General features: G+C 40.9%; 1 protein-coding gene across 1 annotated transcript in view; it reads right to left on the bottom strand.

Moving 5' to 3' along the window:
• Positions 1-2,698: 2,698 nt before the first annotated feature.
• Positions 2,699-13,418, bottom strand: part of PDGFD (platelet derived growth factor D) — a 209,416-nt gene continuing 198,696 nt past the window's right edge. The window contains exon 7 of the mRNA XM_084781507.1: positions 2,699-5,004. Within this exon, the coding sequence (XP_084637633.1) occupies positions 4,879-5,004 (126 nt within the window). The 3' untranslated portion in view covers positions 2,699-4,878. The remainder of the gene's footprint in view (positions 5,005-13,418) is intronic.

Genomic DNA, 13,418 nt, shown 5'->3' with positions numbered 1-13,418 from the left:
CTAGATCTGGGTAGGGGTTTGAAGTTTACGGCCTGCATTGTCCTCAGCTGGTGCCATAGTTTGAGCGGGAACCCTGGGCCCAAATCTGCCTATCATAATGTTCTTCTTGTAGGTTTCTAGGACCCTCTGGATCCTTCTGCTTTGCTATTCTCCCATGCTTCTCTCATCTAGAGTCCCAATAAGATGTCCTCCCCTCTGTCCCAGTTTCCTGGTTAGTGAAGACTTTCATGGGACATGCCCCTTGGGCTAGTATGCAGATATGAGTATATACCATTTGAGTCTTTCTGCTTCTGGGTTAACTCACTCATTATGATCATTTCTAGCTCAATCCATTTGTCCACAAATTTCTGAAATTCCTTGTTTTTAATAGCTGAGTAGTATTCCATAGTGTAAATGTACCACGGTTTCTTTATCCATTCTTCTACTGAGGGACACTTAGGCTGTTTCCATGTTCTGGCTATTATGAATAAGGTTGCTATGAACATGGTTGAGCAAATTTTCTTGTTATGTGCTGGAGCATCTTCTGGGTATATTCCAAGGAGTGGAATAGCTTGGTCTTGAGGAAGCCCTAATCCCAGTTTTCTGAGATAGCACTAGATAGATTTTCAAAATTGCTGCACTAGTTTGCATTTCCACTGGCAATGAAGGAGTGTTCCTCCCTCGCCATATCCTCGCCAGCATGTGGTGTCGCTTGAATTTTTGATCTTAGCCATTCTGATGGGTGCAAGATGGAATCTCAGAGTTGTTTTGATTTGCATTTCCCTGATGACTAAGGAGGCTGAGCATTTCTTTAAGTGTTTCTCGCCATTTGATATTCCTCTGTTGAGAATTCTGTTTAGTTCCGAGCCCCATTTCTCAATTGGATTATTTGGTTTGGTGGTGTTTAACTTCTTGAGTTCTTTATATGTTTTGGATATTAGACCTTTGTCAGATGTAGGGTTGGTGAAGATTATTTTTAATAAAAGGAAAAACAAAAATATAACATCAACAGCAAAAAAAAAAAACCCTCACACATACTTAAATTAAGAAACCTTTTGTTTACCTAGTACTGTCTATTTTATTTGATACATCTCAGGGAGTCTTTAATATTTGTAGACCTCTGCAGTGTTCAATTTGATCTTTAAAAACAAATAGAAATGACCCAGAAAGATACACATGATATATACTCACTAATAATTGGGCACTAGCCCAACAGGGATGTCCTCTGAGAGTCTTCATTTAACGGGGGATTGGGACAGACTCTGCTACTTTGTATTAGGACTCCAAGTGAGAGAGGTATTGGAGAATCAGTAAATGGAAGGACCCAGAGAGTCCTGGAACTCTACAAGACCATTAAGGTTGGCAGATCTCGGCCTAGAGGATCTGCTCAAACTACTGTACCAACCAAGGACAATGCATGTAGTAAACTTAGAACCCCTATTTGGATCTAGAAAATGGACAGCACATTCTCCACGGTTGTCTGGAGAGCTGGGGCTGACTCTGGCATGAACCCTAGTTCCCCCTATTTGACCACCTCCCCTTGGTAGGGAGGTTTGGTGCCACTCAGAGGAAGGGTAAGCAGGCTACCAGGATAAGACCTGATAGGTTATGATCATATGGTGGGGGAGGAGGTCCCCTTCTGTCACAGGCCTAGGGGAGGGGAATAGGATAAAAGATGGAAGCACGGAGGAATGGGAAGGTACAAGCAAGGGGACGGCAATTGAGATGTAATCTGAATAAATTACTTAAAAATAGGATTCCAATGAATGTCAACAAAAACCAATGCATTATTAATATTTTGTTTTCAACATATCAGATAGGGGTGCCAATAAACAAAAATGTATTTTATAGGATTTCAGGACTGAATATTAATTGCAAATTTTAATTTAGTGTTGCTGTACCAGAGGATTCTATGAAACTATGAGCCATTTGGACATCTGATGAGTTAGTAGTGGAGTATAACTGAACACACGTACATTTTAGGAGATGAAATTAAATTCTTAGTGCATTTACATTAAAGCTTTGCATATAGTTTTCATGATGCTTAACATAAAAATCCAAGCTATCTGAATTAATGGTCATACACAGTTTTTTTTTAATCTTTTCCCAATTCCAACTCCTTGGCTAACACATTAGCTCATATTTCTCCTGGTAGAGTTAATTCTTGTCCCCAAACACATACATTTCTATATGTATTTATTCTCTAAACTATCTGTAGCCAGCAGGCTAGAAGCACGGTGTCAGTGAGCTCCGGCAGCTGCCAGCCACTCTGTCTCCAGTAGGATGACAATCAAGAGCAACCTGGGCGAAGCATTCTTGCGTCATGGTCTGTGCGCCTTCAGGAGGCTGTCCGGAGCTGGCTTCTCTGAAAGGACAGCAGTGAGCAGCACACTGGGCACCTAGCCAGAAGAGGGCAAGAGAAAGATGGGGACAGCATGGAAACTTTCTTACTTAGGTGGGCCATGTCTGAGGAGAATTCACTGATAGGCTGACTGGGGAATGAAACCCCAAAGAAACCAAGACCAGTGGCCAAAAGAGAGAGGAGTGAGCAATCCCACCTCAGCTGTGAGCGTTGAGCACAAAGGCCTGTGGGCTAGAAGCAGGTGCTTCCTCCCCTCAGAAACCACCCATCTTGTTGTTCTAGTTAAATGCATCTGTGAAAGCATCTTTGTAATATTGTATACCTTTTAAAATTGCAATTCAGCACTAAATAATGGAGTAGTTTTGTTCAAAAGCAATATTTATTTTTTATGAGGATAAGAGGCATATTACATTTCTATAGAAAACACTGTGAGAGGAAAAGCTGCATGTTACTGATATGACAAAAATCATAAAACCCTCCACTTATGAAAGTGTTCTGCCCTAAAAGACCATATTAAATGAAAGGCATTATTCCAGGTGAGTGAGCTATACAGAACTGTGCATGTATTTGATTGTTTCAAAATATAATTTGTACAATGACTTGTTTTTTATTCTTACTCTTTTGATGATAATGAAACAGATTTATTTGGTACATATTGGAGGTACAATAGATAGCAGAAAACCAATGGGAAGAGTTTAATAAAACACTCCAGAAAGAAAAGGCAACATATGTGTACATGTCTGTTTATATTGTAGCCAATAAATACAAAGTACAGTTAAGGCTTGAATTGGTTATTGCCACCAGGAAGGTTTATTGAAAACCGGGTAGAGCACTGTAATATTTTATATTCACAGCTTTGGTTGAGCTGTGCCCTTCACAGTGAGTGATGTAACATATAGTTTGGTTTTAGTACAGGAAACAATTGTTTCACAGCAAGCTTGAGAAGCCAAAGAGGGAAAGTGGCTCCTGATTGGAGGCCTGCCCTACTTCTCACTGTTTTCCGGCATGCTGGACAACTGAATAATGTAGTATTAATTTTAATAATCATTTGAGTAGACTAGACAGATAATTACACAGAACTTTGAGAAGATATGTGACAGTAAGAGCAGGTTTGCTGAGCACAGCTAGCAACGTGGATTGGGTAACATCATACTTAGTAAGGCAAGTGTGTTTGAGCCAGTCATGTGACACTGGACTAAAGCAGCCTGTACACAGATCTGGTACCAAACCAGATGCTCAGGGCAGCACTGGACTCACAGAAAAATGAGTTCTCTTTTGTACTCTCAAGGTAGGAAGAAAAATGTAGTCTTTTCGCAGCATCCCCAAACTGACTTGACTTCAGGGTTCCCTCCTAAGCATCTTGCTTTGCAGAGCAATCAAAGATTTCCCATATCTGGACTCAGTCTATTTTGAATAGATATAGAGTTGTTTTGTGAATACACAAAAGATTTTAGGATATCCCGTGATGGATTGTCTGACATAACATGATATAAGTTCATGTGTATACACTGCAAGATAGAAATACAAACGCAAAACACAGAGAGCTGCCAGCAAAGTCTGGAGAACTTGGAGCCATTTTAAAATGTGGACCTTGTGCAATAGCTCATTTAATTTCCAGTTATGTCAGTATTCGCTTTTTTCCAACTTTCTGTCTTCCAAGTCTTGCCATGAATATTGTGTTAGAACAGTCAAGGGTAACGTTATGCTATTCCTTAAAACACTCGCTTTTCTGCAGATTTTAGAATGAAAAAAATTCCAACACTCTGCTGCAATCTATGGCTTGCTTCTTGAATAACTATCACATTTCCCTGAGCGATTCATTGAAAAGGATGCTCAGTGGCCTAGCTCGCCTTGAGAAAATACATAAAAGAGGGTTGACTTGATCTTTAACCGTCTTGTATTACTTTGGTGTAGTTTTGGAGACAGAAACTTAATGTCCACATTTGTAGGTATGTAGTGCATCTTGTGAAGAAAATATTTAAATATTTGCTTTTTTCCCTAGAAGCTATGTAATTTTCTACGTATAATTAAGATATATAGATAAGAAAGTCTCATCGTTTGCTTAATGGGTAAATGTCTTCTTTAAGAGCGCAAGATCTGATACATTTTGTGACACAAAGTTTTAAAAGGGATTTATTTTCTCAGTTTCTAAAAATGATGTCTTATATGTTTGACATATTCATTATTTTAGCAAAATATGGAGTAATAATTTAATAATCTGTCTCTGGAGGACCTCAGTAAATATATGAATAATGCATCCCATCTGTTTACACACCCTGAGCTAGTCATGTATCTGGCTATACATACATATCTTCACATATTATTAATAAGTGAATTCCTATGTTTTTGGATATAGAAATGGATGATGTATCTTCCCTCTTGCCATGGCACCAAAGAAGTTTTTTTTTTTTAACCTCTATTCATTGCATTGTAGATTAGAAGCAATTTTGACTGCTTAGGGTGGGGCTAGAGTGCCTTACCACATTTTCTTAACCTATGTGTCAATTCATGCATAATGTACAAATGTGCACTGCACTTTATCGAGGTGGCCTTGAGCTGCAGATACAGTCACACCGCTCATGATGATCCAACTGGATATCGACAAGAGCCATGTTCTTAGCTTTGCCCCTTCTCTTGAAATGGCCAGGCTCAAACTTCAGCACCTACGATAAGAAGTACATTTACTGTTAGAAAGCCCTTGGGGTTTAATTTATCCACTTGCCACGCACCCAGTTCCCCTTCTGGTGACTAGTGTACAAGCCATTGGAAAGTCCAATGAATAAGATAAACTTGCTGTTGGAATAAGCACATGTAGATCTTTCGGAAAATAATAATTGATCATGTAATGTACAATAGTCTACTCCACCCAGAATAAAGTCCTTGCCTCACCTTTAGTAGGAAGATGACTTCAGGTGTCTAAACAAGTATTACTGATAGGCTCCTGAGGACATAGGTTGTGTTAAGGACTATCCAAACAGATCCTTGTTCTTCTGAACATGACATGTATTTAAACAAATATAATACTAGGCATATTACCACTAAGGACAAGATAATAATGTTTTTAGCAGACTGTGCTGACATGAATAAATGCTGGATTGAAATAACTCTCCTCCAGAAGGTCATTAATGGCCACAAAATTGCTTTTTTTGTGTGACTATATAATGTCTTTTGTCATTCAAGACTCAACTACAGCAAAAATAATTGCACATTAATACCTGTGAATCATCATTGTGTTAACATACTCAGTAAGTATATACATATAATATATATTTGTATATATTAATTTTAAAATACATAGTTTAAAATAAAATTTTCTTTATTTAAAAATTATTTATTATTCCTGTTTGTATGATATGTGTGTGTATGTGTGTTTGTGTGTGCGTGTGTGTGTGTGTATGTATGTGTGCATAAGATAGAGACAGGGAGAGGGAGGGAGAGGAGTCCATGGAGGTCAGCAGACAGTTTTGAGGAATTTGTTCTGTCCTACTGTGAGTTTTGAGCATTAAACCCAGGTGTCAGTCTTGCACAGCAAGCGTTATTATCTGCTTAAGCCATCTCACTGGCCCCTATAATAATTTTACAATTCATTAGTTTAAAAAGACTCTCAGCCTCCTCTTCTGCTGCAGGCTTCCCCGAATGGAACACTGCCCGAGGGCCATAACTTGGTAACATCACAAGCATCACAATCCTCATAGCTATTCCACAGTCCATCGCTCTCTTCCTTATGTGCACAGGTTCCCTGTGTGTTTCACTTGTGTTGTCCTTCACCATGATACTGAAACAATTATTTAGCACCTTACCCATCTCCCAAAATTTTTACAGGTTTCCCCATTTTTTGTCACTGTTCATTGCATGACGGGGAGATAGGGCTCTGCCTGTTTCACTGACTACACAGGCAAGGCTTTGAAGGTCAGGAAGTCTCTTTGCTACAGTCTTGTGCTGACATAGGCTGGGGAACTGGATATTCTTGCCCAGCTTCTAGAATTCTGACAAAATGTCTCTGTGATATTTCCTTCTGCACCTAAAGCTTCCCCTGAACCCACGTGTGCAGTGCGGGGAGGGCTTCTGATGCTCCTCACTGGAGATTCCGTGGGGACGTACTTTAATACCTGCATAACTTCCCATGGCCTTCCACAGTTCTGCACTATGAACTGTATTCTCAGACACTTCATTATTCTCACAGTCAGTGCTTAGGGTCTTAATGAAACCTAAAGGTTATATTGCAAACAATGATGCAGAGACTCCTCAGCACTGAGCATCTCCATTTCCCGTCTCCTTTAACACTACTGTATCATGGGCTTTCCAGCGAGGCAGAGAACAAACCATTGTTTATATGTTCATTGCAGGGAGGGACCTGGAGTTTGATTCAAAAGAATGATTTCAGAAATAGAACCGAGGACCATGCTCCAGTCAGTTCAAATGACAGCTTTATAGAAGGTCGTATTACTGTTTTCTCCTATGAGTCTATGCAATTCTGTATGCATAATCTGAACCACACAATTCTGCATGAATTTTTATGTTCTCTGTTAACTGGCTTTTAAAAGCTTGTGTAAGGATGGCAAACATTACCATCAACATTGGGTGTGTCCTAGAGACCAGAATCTGCTGTAAGTGGCTTTGCAAGGATAAAATTATTTGGATTTTGGTACATGAATCAGCTCCTTTCCTAATTTAATCGACATACAAAGAGAAGGATTAAGTTGCTTGCTGGTTGAGCTAGTAAGTGGGAGGTGCCGGGAGGGGGGGTCAGAAAGAAAGAAACTCCAGGTGGCCTAGACTGGGTCCTTATCTGTGAAAGATTTTGCTGGTCCATCTAAGCAGCATGTTGGGGGACACAGGAGACCCTGAAGAAGACATCTTGGTAAAGATGATAGGAGCTGTTGCTTATATGGAAATATATGGAACACTTCCTTTCTCTGCATCTTCCCTGTATTCTAGCCTTTTGTAAAAACAAGGGGTAAACAAACTATGTATGGCTATATGGAAGTGACCAGAGCACTCTTGTACAAAAGCCATCTTGGTCTCTTGTGAAAATCTAAGTAAGGAATGCACTCTGGGCATCCACTAGTGCTACTCATGACCTAAAACTCGGCCATGCCTGGAAAGAATGCTTGGGATAGGACAGGGGTTGAACCCACTTTCGACAAGAATCTCTCCAATACATTTTCCTCACTGTTGTCCCAGACCATATGCATGGAAACAGGATCAGGAGGTACCAGGGAGGGACACAATTCCTAAGCAGCTGAGCAGCCTAAGCGGTTTTGTTTAAAGAAGACCATTATCAAGGGCCGATAGATAGTTTCAGTAGGCTCCTGTAACATCCGTGCTCTGTTGATTTGCTTTCTCATTTGATGGCAAAGTGAATGCTTGGGAATAAGAGCAAAAGCCTGGGCAGGTTCTCTAACTGGTCTTCTGATTGTTCAGGGATTTTCTCCTGTGTTTTATAATAAGTTACAAGAGCTCAGTATATATGTGTCTTGCTGATAAGAAAATAAAAAAATGAATTGGCAGACACTTTCCCCAGACAAGTCAGAAAAGCACTATTTGAGCAAAGTGGAAATTGGACTGCTTTAGTGGCTGATCACAGCAGTGATGTTCAAAGCTTTCAGAGCATGTAATAGTCTTAAATTCAGGTACACAGTATTGAAAGGATGAAGAAAGCAAGGCTGATTTGAGGGAGCATGGAACGTTAAAAGAAAAATGAAAAGCTTTTATCAGAGAGAGCAAACTGGTGGATTATGGGTTATCTGGCCACCTTTAAAGGTGAGGAACCGTTGAATTAATTACAGCAGCCAAGGGAACTTGGTAATAGGTGCTATCACAAAATGCTTTCGTATTTTCCAAGCCATGATTCTCAGCTGCAAGCATACACACAGGAATAAATAGAAATCTGCGGAGGGGCAGCCAGCCATAGCTCAGCACCTATGGGTAAAAATGGAAATCTTGACTCCTTTTCATTGTCTGGAAAACCACTTGAAGCCAGGAAAACTGACATCTACTAGATGGAGAGTGATAGACTCACAAAGTCAAGATGCCACGCTTTATAATTTACCAGGGTCACCATCACACAAGGTGTTTAACTACAGTTCTTTGCCGGGTTGCCAATCAACCAGTGAAGGAGTCATTGCTGTAAGGCTGTTACACTAATAAAACAACACCAGGCAGAAAAAGTTATCTGCTGAGCTGAGCTCTTGTTTATTTGGATTAAAAAACAAAACAAAACAAAACAAAACAAAACAAAACTTGTTAAAACTTTGTAACAGTTCTCAAATAAATAGCTGGCATAGAAGTACAAGTACAAATTTCAGGTCAAATGCATTATAGAACCTCAAACCATTAAGACTTTATTTAAAATTTTGCTTAACTTATAAGATAGGTAGTATTCAACACAGAGATTCAGTTCCTTAAGAAAAACAAGCAAGCAAGTAAGCAAGTTAGCAAACAAACTCCTAAACATCTTTTGCTTCTTTCAGATGTAAAGACTTCATATGAATGTAGAGATTCAAGCATTCTAAGGAATGACAGACCGTAAATCACTCTGAAACTCCAGTATCTAAGGCAAGACATTTGGAATAGGAATAGCATACCCCCTCACCCTGAGTGATGGCTCAACAGAGGCTAAGCAGTGTGTCTGATGTGCTGAACCATGCCTAAGACACACTACCAGTAAGGAAAGAGAGAGAGAAGAGAGAGAGAGAGAGAGAGAGAGAGAGAGAGAGAGAGAGAGAGAGAGAGAGAGAGAGAGAGAGAGAGAGAGAGAGAGAGAGAGAGAGAGAGAGAGAGAGAGAGAGAAGAGAGAAGAGAGAAGAGAGAAGAGAGAAAGAGAAAGGGAGAGACAGAGAGACAGAGAGAGAGACAGAGAGAGAGGGGGGGTGGGCAGTGTGTCTGAAGTGCTGAACCATGCCTAAGACACATCCCACTAAAGAGAGAGAGAGTTGATGAACAGTTTAAGCAACATGCAGACCTGACATCACCTCATGGAAAGAAGCACAGGTGTTATTTTTGTTAATACAAGAAGGCCTGAACCCCATTGTTATACAAGCTGTCTATACACACGCAGCACCCCACACCTTATCTTAATTCTTTTGCAGTCCCATGGCCCTTTAACCACCAACTCCTTTATATTGCTTATGCAATTTCAGTAAGAGATTCTGGGGGAAGGGAAGTGGAACAGTTGATGGACATCATGCTTTCGGCTTCTGAAGACCTTCAAATTGCTGGCTTCTCTGGGACTGAGGGGTTTCCTTGGCTAGCGTGCAGGGCTTGAACATAGGTCTTTTTGCTTCCTGCTTAGCCATTTTCCTGCCCTGGTTCTTCCTCACAGAGCAGGGAAACAAACATGTCTATGGTCCCTCCAAAGAATGAGAAAGGCTCTCCATCAGCTCCAGGGATGCTGTTTCCAGAAAACTGATCTCAAAATTCCCCTGGCTTTCATTGTTCTTACATTCATGAGCCCAAAGCTTCACCACTGTTTATCACAGAAGCTAGACAGTGACATCTTGGTTTCTTAGGTTTCCTGTTACAATGTTAAGTATCAGTTTTAGTAAGAGAAGTTTCAAACATGTGAAAAGTAACAGAACGTTGTGTCGAACCTGTAGTCCAGATTTACTGTATCAGTACTGTACTGTGGACAGCCCACTCCTTCTTTGAGCCTTGTGTCTTCAGAGCTGTGTCTTGTGACTGGCTGCTCCTTCTTCCAGAGTATGTTACAGTATGCTTATGTAAGGGTGCTCATAAGAGCATTACATTACTCTTATGAGTCTCGTATTTAAGAGATAATTGATCACCTACATCTTGTAGCCTTCACACTACAACCAGATACCGGTTTTCAATATAAAAATTTACATTAACACGTGAAGAGGTGAGAATAGTCTAGATGCCATAAACCAGTGGTTCTCAACCTGAGGGTCATGGCCCCTTTGGGAGTTAAATGACGCTTTCCCAAGTGTTTTCCAAGACTATAGGAAAATAGTTGGCATTAGATTACATTAGGAAGATATTTACATTATAATTTATAACAGCAGCAAAATTATAGCTATGAAGTAGCAATGGCAGTGATTTTATGGTTGGGAAGTAACCACAACAGGATCTGTATTTAAGGGTGACGGCATTCAGAAGGTTGAGAACCTGCCATAACTGTACTAGCCACAGAAAAGGTCTCAGCTCCACACAGCACAGTGTCCGTTGGCCCATGTGGTAATTTATACTTCAGTTATTGAAAATGGAATTAAAATTTAAAACTCAGTTTCTCTCTGCATTATGCAAATGCCAGGTGCTTGCCAGTCAAAGGTTGCCTGGAACTCCTCCTCCCTCGTCCCCCACCCCTGGCTGTGACAATATGCAGAACCAATGCCATCACCACAGCAAGTTCTGCTGGGCATGCAGGCAGCCAAGCTAGAGTGTGAAGGCTGGCTTTAACGTCAGTTTACCACATACTAAAATCAATGAGTTAGGATCTTAAACCAAGGGACTGTCTTGATTGCTTTAGTTCACCTGTGAAGACACAGCCCAAACACTACAGTATGTTCTGTTAGCATTGCAGGCTAAGTGTTTCTCTCCATGGGCATCCTTACTCTGTTGTTGAAATCAGAGCCAGTATTTCCATTTGCAGGCTTGCATAAAGAACATTTGCTCCCCCGGAGCCCTCCAGGTGTCTGGTGCCACATTGGGATGACTGAGACAACAACAACAACAACAATACACACACACACACACACACACACACACACACACACACACATTTCTATCAGTCTTGTTTCTCTAGAGAACCTTGATGAAAACATAGCATCGGGGCAGTATTAATAGGGGAAGGACAGAGAAAATAAACAAATAAAATAAATAAAACTATCTTCTGTCGCCTAAGTTTTTAGCCGTTGTTTCAATGTCTGTGGTCTAGAGTTCTAAACAATGACAAATAGTCAGCATTCATTATGAAGGAGAGAACCAAAATAATATTGTTAAATAATAATAACATAAAAATAAAATGTAGCAATATTTTATATATTTATATTTATTATATAGTAAATCTATAATTATAGGGTAAAATATAATATTTATGTAAAATGTAATATACTTGTTGGATATAATAATAGTAATTATTATTATTATTATTATTTATTGGGATTGAACCTAGGACCTGACAGCCGTGGACCTTGATTTTTATAGAGTCACTATCTGAAGTATCTTTTGGAAAGGCACAAATCATTGGACAGCCATTCTCAACGGTCTCATGTGAAGTAGGTCATAAGCCCCTGAAGGCAAATGAGAAATCCTCACACAAGCCCTGAATCTTGATTAAAGGAGAGAGCCTTGTGACACATGTGTCCTTCTTATCCTGATGACGAGAGCATTGTCAGCTTTCAGACTAAGGGACAGAGGATATGCCTGAACAAAGCCGACTGAGGGTCCTAGTCCCTCCACACTGGCTCACACTCCACCATGGCTTGCTTATCGGCTCCTCACCTACACAGAACTCCACTTAGGCTGATCTGCTTATTAGCGTCTTCTCTTTCTTATAATGGTTCCCATGTCATAAGGTTCCCTTATCAACCTCTCTTATTAAGGTGGCCTCAGCCTCAAACTCAGGAAGAGCAGAGGAAATGATATTGTTCTAATTTTATACTATGTGCTTAAAGATGAATAGGAGAAATGGTAGGGAAAGAACATGAGTCAGAAAACCTACTAAACTAAAGCAAACCTATTCGCCTATCAGCCATTATTTATGTATTTCGTGTGTGTGTGTGTGTGTGTGTGTGTGTGTGTGTGTGTGTGTGTGTGTGTGTGTGTGTGTGTGTGTGTGTGTGTGTGATGTGTGCCTGTGTACATCTACTTGGACATGACAGAGAAGGACCTCTGGTGCTCTTCTCTATCACTCCCTGCCTTATTATCTGGAGCTGAGGTCTCTCACGGAACCTGGAGCTGGTCTCGCAGTCATCTCCCCGATCTCCACCTGTCACAGTGATTGGATCCCAGGCTCATGTGGTCACACCCAGGTTTTACATGGGTGCCAAGGATTTGAACTCAGGTCCTCAGGATTACACACCAAGAACTATCCTCCACTAACCCTCCTCCCCAGCACCTGGAGCTTGAAAGCAGAAAGTAACTTTGTCCGACACTGAAGTCCATTTATGTGCTACGAGAGAAGTACGCTTGTGCATCCAGCGACAGTGTTGGCTTCACCCAGAGCTTTCTAATTGTGCATTCTTATCTCTGAATGCTGAGCACTGAAGTACTTGTGGAGAAGCATCCAGGCTCACTATGTGACAAGCTCTTATTCCCTTAAGGCCACCATCTCTCATGGAAACTCATTTCACATCTCATCAGCTGCAAGCATGGACTGGGGAAACTGCCTTTAATCTAGCAGAGGTAAGGATTCAGGCACAGAACTAATAGAATAAAGGGCTCGGACTTTCTCCTAACGAGACAAAGCTCAACCTATGTCTGTTTCTGCAAATGGAAGAACGTCTCTGCTGCTCTGCACAGAGCACCTGGCAGTGGCCATCAGGACACATTTCAGGGTATTTTAGGAGTTAGAGGGGGAACTGACAGGCCTGTTTGTTTCAGGTGTGCGGCCACTGAGTGAGTGATTGATGCGGTTGGGTGCTTTTCCCCTGCGCTTGGCAGGGTCATTTCATACAGAGCACTGCACTGTCCAGAGAATGCCAGTGCTTTCTACCTCACAACCAAGTGAAGGCATCAAGGGCTTTCCTCTTTCTCTATTAATTGTGGAAAGTGGCTCAAGGATAACTGTCAGAGCGTACAGAGACAAGAGAGAAACTAATGCCAGAACGGTATCTGGGCCCTTCAGATTACTCAAACCCAACTTTCCGTGATGGAACACTCATTTGGGGGAGTTTCCAAAACAAGGAATGTGAAAAGCGTCACGTTGCAACCTCTTCCCCCAGAGTTCATATAAAAAGAAAGCAGTCCACAAATACATCAAAGCCCAGACTTGCACATTGTTGCCTGCAGTTATTGCCCAGTAGATCTTGTCACTGGCTAGACAGTTTTAGCTCCTGCCAATTATTGAGGCCCGCATTTACCCTTTTTCATAAACATCACAAAACTTGACATTGAC

The sequence above is a fragment of the Acomys minous genome, assembly GCF_964271855.1.
Source record: "Acomys minous genome assembly, chromosome: 5".
NCBI lineage: Eukaryota > Metazoa > Chordata > Mammalia > Rodentia > Muridae > Acomys > Acomys minous.
The sequence above is the reverse complement of the archived record's forward strand: the minus strand, read 5'-3'. Positions and strand labels throughout refer to the sequence as shown.